This window comes from Poecilia formosa, unplaced genomic scaffold, assembly GCF_000485575.1.
Source record: "Poecilia formosa unplaced genomic scaffold, Poecilia_formosa-5.1.2 Scaffold113, whole genome shotgun sequence".
Taxonomy (NCBI): domain Eukaryota; kingdom Metazoa; phylum Chordata; class Actinopteri; order Cyprinodontiformes; family Poeciliidae; genus Poecilia; species Poecilia formosa.
In genome coordinates this window covers 559,995-573,069 of record NW_006800052.1, presented here as the reverse complement: position 1 = coordinate 573,069, position 13,075 = coordinate 559,995, and the positions used below count along the sequence as shown (strand labels likewise).

The following is a 13,075-nucleotide window of genomic DNA, read 5'->3' as shown; positions in this document are numbered from 1 at the left end:
AGAATAAAGACAAAAACTGTAGTAAAATAATATATGATGGCACATTTGGCAGCCACAGTCAAGAGATATTGATGCATGTAGGTGTACTTTCTGCATATAAATACTGCCTACTTGTTATAGAGAAAGTCAAATAGGAAGTGAAATGATAGACAAAGTGAACACATAAACTAAACAAAAAAAAATGAATAGGCACCAAAAGAATGGACTATTCCCAAATTGCATCAATAACTACCATATTTACTCTTGAAAGTAATGGACTACACACCAACAAAAAAAATGTCACATGCCATTTAAAATCTACTGTATTTTCTGTCAACTATGCTAAAACATTTTTTTACACGAAATAAGTCATACCTTCTAGTAATTAAATATAAGCCCCACTGAGTTAAGTTTGAAAACATTGAACATTCGAATATTATGTTCCAATATTAGTATTACTGAAAAGTTATTTTATTTCAGTAACTGAATGCACAAAGTGAAACACTTATGCCTTTATTTCTGGCAACTATGAGCATTTCTTGCTTCGTTTATGAAAACACAATATTTAAACTTATAAATCCTGACTAATTAAAAATATATCTAAAAAGTACGCACTTTAATGAAAAGTATGTGAACGCCAACTTAAAAGGTTATTTTCAAAAGGTACGTTTATCTGACAAGCCAGCCTCATAGGAACACATATTCTAATAGAATATGAACGTATGCTAACTTACTCTCCTACCGAAATATGTTTTGTAGGAGACTGAGATTTAACTTTTTATGGCAGTTGTATGATAAAAGCATTTCTTTTAACATGGTTCTGCATTGCTAACGCAAATGAAGACAACTACACTTTGCAGAAAAAAAAAAAGACTCACAAATCAATGGCACGGACAAATCTCCATCTCGCGATTTCTCCAGAATTTTGTGAACGCGAATACGAGCGGAAGTAAATACTCGAAGGCGAAGTAGCATCTAAACGTGGATGCCACTTTATTTTAGCAGATTAAAAAGCAGCCATAAATTACGGCTTTGATTAGTTAATCGGTACAGTTAGTCATTTTGCTCTCTTTGCATTTTAATAGTAATTTCGTTGGTCCCGAAATAGTTTTTGTGCGCATTTAGGGCCTGGAGAGACACATATGCTAAGACAACTAAGCTATCGAACGTTATCGCGGTAAGTTAGCTTAGGGCGCTGTTAGCATCAAGGTTTCTGAATGCCAGCAGGTGAACTGGAAAGTTTGACTGGTTTATGCGGGTCCTTCTTTTAAACGGATAAGTAGCCTCGATTTAGCAAGCCTCACGTCGGGCCGTGGTGGAGGGAAAGTTCAGGTGGATTAAAGATGTTAATTGATAACCTCGATGCTTTAAAAACATGGCTGTCTGAAACCCTGGAGCCCATGTAAGTACTGTTAGCATTGTTAGCCACGCACATTAACTCTGACCACGCAGATGCGAATTACAGATCACATCAGTTCGTAATTGTACTTATTGATTGCACTTATTTTATTTTTATTTGTGATGGACGTGAAGTATCCAAACCGTTTTCAGTGTATTAATACAGCTGTTTCCATATTCTCGTGTACCCACTCTTTCCCATTCTGACATCCAGTTGTGATGCTGACCCCTCTGCTCTCGCAAAATATGTTGTTGCTCTGGTGAAGAAGGACAAAAGTGAAAAGGAACTGAAAGCCCTGTGTATTGACCAATTGGATGTTTTTCTGCAAAAAGGTTAGAGCTTTGTGTAGTAGATTTCATAATACTTTACATACTGGGAGCCATTTGACAATAGACAGAAACAAATACATTAATTTTCAACTTTCTTTCAGAGACCCAGCCATTTGTGGATAAGCTCTTCGAAGCCATCAGCAACAAAAGCTACCTCCCACTGCCAGAACAACCACAAGTCAAAGTTGAGAAGGAAGAGCAGAAGAAGGATGAGGTTATTTTTTTTCTTCTCCAATCCAATATAATCAGTATTCACATTGACACTTTTTAAATACTTTAGGAATGCACGGGGGTGCACTGGTTGCAGGTGTCTGGCTGATCATCGATTTTTAAAAAGCCTGATCTGCTGATTTCAGTTTTGATAAGTTTACATGCAAACACCAGAGATCTAATCCAGTACTTTCAAACAATGACAGTTAGTCATGTAGTGATCTCAACAAACCTTTTTTGGCTTGTGAACTTGAATAGTGTTCTCAGCTTGTAGAAAGATGATCCTCAAAATGTGCAACATTTAGATAACATTCAGCTGACGTCCTGCTATGGAACTAATAAGATATGTTTGTCATTGAAACACTGATCCTTAAGGTTTGTGGAAACTGGTAGCAATTGACAAATATTTTTTGTAATCTATTTAGGTATTTTTACTAATGCAACGTCTTTTTTGTCTTTTTCCTGTCTGTAGTGCAAATACAAACAACCTATGTTTACGTAGCAAATTCTTCTGTTTTGCCAGATTGTTTTGGTCGTGAATGTTTTGCAGATTTTGTGCTTTATAGCTGACAGGATGAGACATTTCTACATTACTTGACCTTTATTTCTCCTGTTCAGATACAAACGAATCGTGAAGAAGAAAAAGACAAGAAATTTCCTCGCCGGGTAAATCACAGTCCTCTTCAGTCAAGCTCACGCTACGGCAGAGATGGCAGGTGCGTACGCTGTAAGGTTGTACAACTCTGTCTTCTTCGCATAGAGTTCTCTTACGACTTAAGGTTTGCCGTTATTAATGTCGTTAGGCGAGGTGATGACCGCAAGAGAGACGATCGCTCCAGGAAGAGAGACTACGATCGTATGCCACCAAGGAGGGACTCTTACCGTGACCGTTACAACCGCAGAAGAGGCCGCAGCTACAGTCCCAGCCGAAGTCGCAGCCGAAGTTGGAGCAAAGAGCGCATCCGAGACCGTGACAGAGAGAGGGAAAGAGACCGAGAAAGGGACAGGGACAGAGACAGAGATCGTGACCGCAGTAGGAGCCGGTCTTTAAGCAGAACCCGGTCCAGAAGCAGGAGCCGAGGTAGGAATATAGACTTTAAAAACACCTCTAAGAATGTGTTTTTTCATTGTAATGTCATGTTGATTTTACTGGTTAATCAAATGTTTTGGTTTTTGAAGATTTTATTCTTGGAAAATTTTTATTTATTTTTTTTATTTATTTTTTTTTTTTTCCTTCTCCAAATCACTTCTTGGGTTTCCATAGTGATGTCAGTGCACCAAAGGCCAACCATCTTGTTTGAAAAATTTGATCTACAGCTCCTATATACCTGGGCTTTGAATTCAGATCAACAATGGAATATTAGGGCCAGGTTAAGATTCATTTAGTTTTTTTTTAGTAACGAGAATAAAGTCATAACATTTCAAGAATAAAGTCGTATTTTATGAAAAGTCGAACACAAAAAATAAAATGAAGAATGTTGAGTATCTTGTAAAGTTATACTCTGGTATAAGTTTTAGAAATAATACTTTATAAATATACCACATTTTTTAACACATCAGCATCATATTATCAATAGGACTTTGAAACAATCATGCAAACCACTGTGTCTATTTCAAAGGAAAAGCTTCACGAGTTGTTTAAGTCAGATCTTTGTAACTATTCAAGCTTTTATCTTATAATTTTAAGATGTTTTTTTCTGTTAAAGCTGCACTTTCATTTTGCTATTATTGTGACTATATTCTCATAAATAAACATTCTCATAACCAGGCCCTAATACTCCGTTGTACAACTCAAAGAAGCTATGATTGAGACACTCTTGGAAAATATTTTCTGTCATTTGTAATTTCATATTTTAGAAAAGGAAATTAGAAAAAGTAGATCAAAATCAGAACTTAGGTCTGGTATAAAAAAAAAAAGAAAAAAAAAAATATTTTATTTCTAAGTCATATTGCCCAGCCCTGCACTGGTAATTTCAGTCGGTAAACATTTGCATCCTAGAAGTGATTTTCTAAATGGGTACGGTTGTGTTTCCACAGACAGAGAATCAGGGAAGCTGAAGTATGACCATGAGCGCGCTGACAGGCCAGAGAGCGCTGACGTCTACACCCCAGCGGTGCTCGTTTCTACTGCAACACCTTCCCACTTCCCCAACCCGACAGTGAGCAGCACCATTACCGTCATCGCCCCGACTCATCATCACAACACCACCAACGAGAGCTGGTCAGACTTTCGTCCCGAGCCCCCTGTGGATCGTGGACCTTTCAATCGTGGTCCACCTCTTCAAAGGAAACGGTGTAGGGACTATGATGGTAGGAAAGCCACTTTACTTATTTTCTTTCTATAATTTAATCTGTGACAATTGTTTTTTTTTTCTTGTAGTTTGATGATTACTGTGTTTTGCAGAAAAGGGCTTATGCATGCGAGGGGACATGTGTCCGTTTGATCATGGGAGTGATCCAGTCGTCGTGGAGGACGTCAATCTGCCCAGTATTTTGCCCTTCCAGCCTCCACCAATCCCTGGCGTGGACCAACCACCCCCACCAGGCCTTCCACCCCCACCACCATTAATGAACCCCCCACCTGTAAACCTTCGACCCCCGGTGCCCCCGCCAGGGGCCCTTCCACCGAGTCTTCCTCCGGTTGCAGGTAGGAATTGGGATTATTTTTGAGAAATTTGTTTGGATTTACATACTTGAATCCAAAGGCTGAATTACTTCCTCGACATGCAGCAAAAATAAGATTGTGTAATAACTTCTTTTCTTTTTTAAACAATAGCTTGAAGTACACATGCATTCAATCAGTAGAATGTTTTTTATTCACATTTCTTTTGTTTGTATTTGTATGAATAAGAGATCTAAAAGTTTATGCTGAAATGCACACACCAGCATTCACCATAACCACAGTTGTGTTTGACTTATGTCTCTTATTGAAGTATTCTGTAAGATTTTAAATTGCGTTGTGTTTTCTATTGGACAGGTCCCCCTCCACCGCTTCCTCCACTGCAGCCTGCAGGCATGGATGCTCCTCCCATTTCCATCACCAGTTCTGTTCCCACCATTGTCACGTCTGGGATGCGCCCGTCCCTTCCTCAAGCCTCAGGGCCACTTTTCGCCCCCGGTAATGACTCCTAAAACAAGAGCTCATGTTCCGATTTGTTTATTTTAACACATCAGGCGTTTGAGTCGCGTCATTCTGAGCTGCGCGTCTCTGCTGTGTCTAATCTTTGCCAAGCAGATCACTATGACACTGACGTGTACAATCCTGAGGCTCCCAGCATCACCAGCACCTCCAGACCGATGTACCGTCACCGGGTCAACGCTCAAAGACCCAATCTCATTGGCCTCACAATGGGGGAGGTGGACCAGCCATTGAGAGGTAATTGGGCACAATTCATCTATGAGACGATCACGTTCAGTCCATATTTTTGTCTGAGTGAAAGTTTAGTAGTACGCACTATATAACACACCATTTTGTTCCAAAACTTCAATTTCCATTTAAGTAAATGGGAATTGAGCGGACAAGTCACTGCTTGTGTTTTACCAGACAAGATTCCCAACAACAGCATGAGGATCGTTATGGAATCTGACTCGAGGAAGAGATCCGCTCTCTCTCATGACGGAGGCCCATGCAAGAAACCTTGGTTTGACAAGTAAGTTGTCAAAAATCAAGGTCTGCAATTCCTGCTTCTATTCAAACATGTGTTTTTTTTTGTTTTTTTTTAATGTGTTGAATGTCTCTTCTCTATTCAGACCCAACTTCAACAAACTGAACCACCAAGGCTACCATAAAAGAGCTCAGTTCTCTCCCAACGCCAAGCTGCTTGTTCGGCAAATTCCACCTGAGCTCAACAACATCAGCAAACTCAATGAGCATTTCAGCAAGTTTGGCACCATTGTCAACTTGCAGGTTAGTGCCTGTGGGATTCTTAAGCCTGTCGCAATGAGCAAAAAGTCAGTTAATCATATGATGAATTAAAACAAACTCAGTAATTGGCATCTGCATGATTGATTGTTTATCTTGCCTTTCTTCTTTTCTTTCTTTCTACCAAAGACTGGATGACAAAAGTCTTTGTCTCAACTCATAGTTTGAAGGGCAGTTTTGTTTGGAGAGACTTCATAACCCATTTTATTTGTTGTTTCAGGTGTTTTGTTTATTTATTTTGAATATTTAAAATGTTTTCCAGCTCTAAATGTTAGTTAGAAATTAAAGTTTATTGATCTTTGACAGTGTGTACTTGCATTATTATGCTTTTATCATTATATTAGCTGAAGGTAGTTGAAACAACAATACTATCGTTTATCACACTAACTTCTGGGACAATTTAATGTCCAACAAAATTTGTTATTGTGGGGATCGGTAATTAATGTTTGTGCTTTACAAAATGTTTGTAGGACTGAATATTTGTTCATTGTATAATTATTTTTATTGGACAGAGTGAGTTTCTTAAAAATGGATTTGAAGATTCTGACTTCTGGATTTCTGAATTGCGTTGTGCTGATAAAATCTGCCAGGTGGCCTATCAGAACGACCCGGAGGGAGCTCTGATCCAGTTCACCTCTCCCGAAGAGGCCAAGCGAGCTATGCAAAGCACCGAAGCTGTTCTCAACAACCGCTTCATCAAGGTCCACTGGTTTCGTGATGACATGGCTGACGGACCGGGTCAGTCCCGGCCGCAGCAGCTTCACCCACAGCCGCATTTGTCCATGGTAAGAGCTCAGTTCCAATCTGTCATTGGATTATTGTTGACTGTTCTTTCACAAGCAATAACACTTCACTAATCTAATCATTTTGACGGTATTGTATTTTGCACAAACATGATGTGCTGCAATGAACATTGTAATGTCTGTTCAGCAACATAATGTGCGGTTATGACAAAAGTGATATTAGTTTTGGAAGTTTTTAAGCTTCTTGAGCAGTGAAAGTTTATAGCAGTTTTGCTTTTAAAGTTTGAAGTCTTTATTTATCTCACTACAATCATCTTAGATTAACACAATAAGCCAGAACTGAAACAATAACCCAACATTTTGTACATTTTTCTAGTGATGTGGATTCATCTTTGTGAAACCAGATTAAATGAGAATGTGTCCACCGCTTTGGACATTACAAACAGGTTCATAGTCCAAGATAGTGAACATATTTTTAGATCAAACTTAAGTGAGATGCAAAATCAAATTGTCCTTATCACTGGCGACTTGTAAGACTAAAACTTCTTGTGGATTTTTTTTATGTTAAACCATCTTCCAGGCTTTTGTGATATCTAGACATGAATGTGCTTCTTTTTTTTTAAGTAAAGTGCATTTAAGAAAAGAAAAAGTGGCTTTTATTCAGTTAAAGTAAAGCCACTTTGCTGACTGAGAGTTATGACTGACTCAAAGAAACGTGATGCAAATGCTCCGATGTTTTAACCACTAAAATCGAAGAGAAAAGTGCCGTTCTGTAGTCCTTCTTTTAAAATCTCTGTGGTGTTTCTGTCGCAGTCATCAGCCACGACTCTCAAGCAGTCTGTGAAGGATCGACTCGGACCCCTAATGCCTCCAAACTCGGAGCCCACTCAGGATTCCAGCGTAGCCTCTCAGGTCCGTGTGGACGATCTTCTTTTGTAGATGTGGTTTATTGCATTTACACGTCAAAATCTACACTGGATGTTTAAGAAGTCTCTTTCTTTTTTTTTTTTCCTTCTTTTTCCAGAATGCCTCTAAAGTCTCAGTTAAAGATCGTCTAGGTTTCTCTCCCAAACCTGCTGCTCCTGTGGAAAAAGTGAATCTTCACTTTGTTCAGAACTATAATTTCTCACTTTTCAGATCAAACATCTTCAATATGCTTTTTTTTTTCTTTTTTTCTCCCCCCTTCAGGTGTCTTCGACATCGATGGGGATCACAAAGACTGTATATAACCCTGCTGCTCGGAAGGCTGCCCAGAGGACCTCAGAGGAAGCTCTGAAGAAGAAGCAGGTGAGAGCCGAAGGATATGATGGAAAAGTGGGAGTGGTTGAATTGGATGTAAAAGGTCATCTGGAAACCGACCCAGTGTTTGCTCACACAGGAGGCCCTGAGACTACAGCAGGATGTGAGGAAGAAGAAACAGGAGATATTGGAGAAGCACATTGAGACACAGAAGGTAAATTCATTCATTATTATTATTATTATTATTTTGTTAATAAGTAAAAAAAAAAAAAACTATTCTGGAAAATTTAAACACCCTATTTTACAGAAGATGTTTCGTCTTAGAAAGTGACATCCTTTCTCTTTCGCCTCCCTGCATTTACTCATGCATCCTTTAATTACAATGTTCCTGTGAAGTGAAGTCTAACTCACCTGTGAAGTATCTGAGAAGGTTTTGGTTGCACAGAGGTGAGTGTTTTGTAACTTTCTGTCTCTCCCTGCTGCAGCTCCTGATTTCCAAACTTGAGAAGAACAAAACGATGAAGGCGGAAGATAAAGCCAAGATCATGGAAACTTTGGGCACGTTAACCAAAAGCATAACGAAACTGCAAGAAGAGATAAAGGGAATCTCCAGCAGCAGCAGCCTTCTACGAACCGCCAAGAGCAAAGCTCAGGTATCGATTTCCTCCCTGCTGGTGTCAAAAATCCATGATTCCAACAACAAAATGGATACATTGTGTTTAGTTGTTCTACCACATTCTGGTTGCACTGTATTGTATTAACTAAAAGTAAAATGGGGTGAATGCATGCCACATTTTTTCTTTCTTTCTTTCTGTCTTTCTCTCCCTTTCTTCCTCTGTTTCTTTCTCTCTCTTTCTTTCCCTCTTTTTTCTCTGTCTTTCTTTCTCTCTCTTTCTTTCCCTCTTTCTTTCTGTCTTTCTTTGTCTTTCTTTTTCTATAGAAAAGTAAAAAGTCTCATTCCACTTTGTAGTCGTGTATTTGTATTGGTATATCGAATAAAATCCCTGTTGGATAAATTCAAGCTTTTGTCTGTAGTGAGACAGAATGTGTAAAAGTTGTAGGTGTGAACATGCGTTTGCGTTCTCACCCCTCTTTGCTTTATATTATTGTTATAGTTGGATTTAGGTTTCCAGAATTGTGCCCGTTAATTCTTATATTTTTAACTCTTTCAGGCACAGAAGGAGCTGCTTGATGCAGAGCTTGATCTGTATCAGAAGACTCAGGCTGGAGAGGACACAGCTACCTTAAAGCGGAAGTACACCCTTCTTCAAATTGAGGTACTAACATAAATATGATATCAGATTAGATTTAAAAAAAAAACAGAAAACAATTCTTTACAACAGCCACATGGGGGCGCTGCTGTTCTCATAATTTGAAACGTTCCACAGGAGTTTCCTGTGGAACTCTCTTCTCTGCATCATCGTCATGTTTTTTTTTGTGTGCTTTGTTTGTCTTCCAGGCAGCTAAAAGGGGGATTCTGTCACCAGGACGAGGCCGCGGCGTCCATTCCCGGGGACGTGGCACTGTCAGAAGCCGGGGGAGGGGATCCAGAGGTCGTGGACGGGGCGTTCCGCTGCACGCAGTTGTGGACCATCGACCTCGAGCGCTGGAAATTTCTGGTTTCACCGATGCCGACTGTGTGGACTTACTTCCCCATTTTGCTGTGAGTTGGTCTAAACCTGGAGAGCCTTGACTTTTCTGAGTCAAAGGTCAGAGGACTGACAGAGCCTAAAAGTCCTTCTTGTTGATTCTCTGCACTCAGTCACAGACTTCTGCTTGATCTAGATTACAATTTATTTCAGTACTGTTTTTTTTTTTTTTTCTTTTTATGGAAAACTAAAAGTATTCATGATTGTATTTTGATGGTCATACTGTATCTGTTCAGTGAAATACATCCTTACTAGTCTAAAGAAATAATTGAATTAGTTTCTAAAATTTTCATAAACATACAAATTCTGTTAATAAGCCTTAATGATTAGCTCACGCTGACTTTTGAGTTAATTGACTTGAATAACTAGATTTGGTAAAAATCAAAGCTAAAACAAAGAAAAACCTTTAGTATTTCCATGGGGAAAACAAAACAGATGCTGACAAGACAGTTGCATACTATTTACAGAGACAGAATGTTTTACTACTGTGTTCTAACTCATATTTGTCCTGCTTTATAAAAATGTATGAAAGCTGCTTGATGGGGAAGAAGAACCATATAAATAAATTTCTCTTCCCATTTAACTCTTTCCTGTTGGTTCCCGTTTTATGAACCCTTCAGAAAGAAGCAAGTTAAGTTTGCTGACCAAGACGGCTTTTTTTAAATTTTTTATTATTATTATTATGTGCAGCAATTTGGAGAGATTGAGGATTGCCAGATTGATGAGAACAAACTTTCTGCAGTCGTCACATACAAGACGAGAGCGGAGGCCGAGCAGGTGAGGAACCACGCGGTTTGTCCTTCATTTAAACACCGCAGTTTGACTTTAGATCCGAGGTGCAGTTACCCAGGAAAACTTTGCTTGATCCACCTGCAGGCGGCTCTGCACGGAGTGAGATTTAACAGCCAGACTTTACGCCTGGCCTGGCATAAGCCTGCCACCACTCTCTGTACAGGAGACGCAGAAGAGAAAGAGCCACCGGAAGATGAGGTTGGTGAAATTCCTTCACCTGCAATTTGGTGCTTTTCGCGATTAAATATTTACTTTAATAAAGTTCTTTAGATGTTCCGCCTTAAGACGTATCTCAGGAAAGGTTGTTTAATAGCTGTTTATATTGCATTAGAGAACACTAGAGGGAGCCATCACATGTTACAGAGAGAAATTACTCTCTGGTTTTATTTGGGTTTTGCATGAAAATTTTTGTACTTTCATTAAGCAGTTGGAAAATGATACTATAAGATTGTGAATTATTCCCTCTTTGAGGCCTTTTAAAGTGATGCAGTAAAAAAAAATATATATCTACATAATTTTCCACTTTTTAATCACCCATAGTAATATTATCTTCTTTTATCAGTACCCGGAGGAGTCGCTGAGTGACGATGCATTCCTGCAAGACGACGACGAGGAGGAAGACGACAACGAGCCTCGTTCCTGGCGCAGATGAAGCTCCCTCCGATGCTCACTGGTGTGGACGAAGAGCAACGATGCAGCATATTTCAGTGCTTGTTCAGAAATTAGAAAGGCACATTTTACTTTGGATAGACCTTTTTCCTCTAACACATAGCTGACTAGCAGAAGAAACATGTGCAGTTTGATTTTAACATGTAAACCAGATGACCGGTGCAGTTCTTTTTAGTGCTCTTACAGTAGATTTGTTTTGGTTCTCAAAGTGCATTGTTAAATTTGGTCACTCAAAGACACATTAGTTGAGCGCTCAATTAAAAAAAAAAAATGGACTTGTGTTGTGATTAAATTCAACAGATGGTAGCTTTTCTGCAGAATAGTGTTACGTTGCTTTTTGTGTAAATATTTTATGTACTGGTTTGTAATTTGTATGAAAGTTTGGCTTCTTATTTCTTGGCTTTACTTTGGATTGTACAAAAAAAATAAAGAAATTGAAATGGTCTGAAATCAACCTGCCAGAAAACCAAAAGAAAAAACAAACAAACAAAAATACAAAAAAACAAACAAACTGGCAGTGTGAAAAAAAAGTATGCTCTACAAAAAGAGCTGAAAAAAAAAATACCAAAGACCATTTCAAGAAAACAAAAAAAACTTCCTCTTCACCTTAAGAGCAAACTTCCTGAAAAGATTCATTCTGTGGTAAAACTAACATTTGGACCGGTAAGGTAAATCAGATTGCACTTTCATGCAAAGGTAAGAACATAATTACAATTTTGGTAAGTCTACATCTTTCATATTCCACTAATTAAAGTTTTTTTTTTTTCTTTCAGAGTCATCGGGGTTTCCGCTCACAGCACTTTGTTTCCAAAAAGCTTCAACTTTTATCAGATTTCATCTTGGATTTGTCTGTTTTATTATGGAATCAAGTGTTGCTGTAATGGCATTAATATTTTTGGTAAATGTCTATTCTATTTACCATATGTAGAAAGTTGCCTACATGGGTTGATGGAAGCATTGTTGCATACAAGGAAGTTATATTCAACTTAAATGTACAAAATGATATACTACTGGATGCAAACAAAAATAATGCTGAACTGGGTTGTTTGGTAAGAAACACTCTTTTTGCTGTAGATGAGTTAAAACCTCCAATTTGGTACCAAAGGACTTGGAAAAACTGCAACTGGTGCATTTCTAACAACTATTTGGCTGATTATGCAATTATGTATCAAGATTAATTATGGAAACATTCTAAAATGTCTTTTGTAACTTTTTTCTAATTCAGCAGTTTAAATACATTTGGTTGGTATCAGGGCTGCCATCTAGTTTATGAAGTGTACCAGTTTCTCCTGCAGGGATAAAGGCCCACAGCATCATGCTGCCACCCCCCATACCTCACAGTCAGAATGGTATGAGCGTCCCCGTTTTCCCTCCAAATGTATTGATGGTCATTATACCCAAACAGTAATTGGTTACTTTGAATTACTCATAGGCTTGAGTGTGTGTACGCATGACTGGGAGGCTGTCTCTCTGTCCTTTGTAAACTGTTCAGAGGGTTTTTGCCCAATGACCACTGGCGATTGGCACCTTCATCTTCCCTGTTCTGGCTCTAGTGTCCAAGTTTCCATCCATGATCTACTAAGGACCTACCACAGGACTTTGAGTGAAACTTCTCACTCTTTCACTACGTTTAATTGAAGAAAACGCAGCCGACGTAAAGCTTTCCTGTGGACAGTATGGCTGTGTTTTTGGAAAAACATTCCTATATGTTAATTTTAACAGTTGTTCTGTGGCAAGTATTCATTCACAGTAATCCTTAAGTAAAAGGCAGCTAAATTACCCCCAGCATGTATTCTCACCTCACATGGGTCATTCCAACTATTGAACCTATGCTTTTTTGTTTTTTTGTGAACTTGAGTCTTAGTATTTGGCTTAAAGAGGTAAGGTGTAACTCTGTTGCATCTTTTTTCAATTCCTGTCTTGAACATGAAGGGAAAAATAACCCAATCAGTGTCCCCTAGTTCACTGTTTGTAGACTCCCCTTGGTGTCTGTCAGCCATGCAGGGATAATTGTGAGGAATCAGATTTGCTCTTGTGAAATATCTGCTGTTCATCACCTAAACCATTTCCTCCTGCAAAGCACCAAAAATACCTCCCCTCATCTCTTCATCTGTTAGTATGTGGGTGTGAAATGCCCCCTCCTG

The 13,075-nt window shown here is 38.8% G+C and overlaps 1 protein-coding gene across 1 annotated transcript; it reads left to right on the top strand.

The window, feature by feature from the left end:
* The first annotated feature begins 898 nt into the window (after positions 1-898).
* Positions 899-11,442, top strand: rbm26 (RNA binding motif protein 26). Its single transcript, XM_007560091.2, has 22 exons — positions 899-1,381; positions 1,592-1,710; positions 1,809-1,921; positions 2,536-2,633; positions 2,721-2,998; positions 3,955-4,227; positions 4,322-4,564; positions 4,895-5,035; positions 5,153-5,293; positions 5,462-5,567; positions 5,668-5,824; positions 6,430-6,624; positions 7,396-7,494; positions 7,607-7,675; positions 7,771-7,869; positions 7,961-8,035; positions 8,307-8,474; positions 8,994-9,098; positions 9,281-9,484; positions 10,161-10,247; positions 10,347-10,460; positions 10,825-11,442. Exons 1-22 carry the CDS (start codon positions 1,323-1,325, stop codon positions 10,912-10,914), a joined length of 3,033 nt encoding a protein of 1,010 aa, XP_007560153.1. The 5' UTR covers positions 899-1,322; the 3' UTR covers positions 10,915-11,442.
* Positions 11,443-13,075: the final 1,633 nt, after the last annotated feature.

Bases quoted from the DNA above. Each gene is read 5' to 3' on its own strand.
- rbm26 (XM_007560091.2), top strand. From the start codon at position 1,323: ATGTTAATTGATAACCTCGATGCTTTAAAAACATGGCTGTCTGAAACC. The intron at 8,475-8,993 runs GTATCGATTTCC...TAACTCTTTCAG, and splicing joins CCGCCAAGAGCAAAGCTCAG to GCACAGAAGGAGCTGCTTGA. The intron at 9,485-10,160 runs GTGAGTTGGTCT...TATTATGTGCAG, and splicing joins ACTTACTTCCCCATTTTGCT to CAATTTGGAGAGATTGAGGA.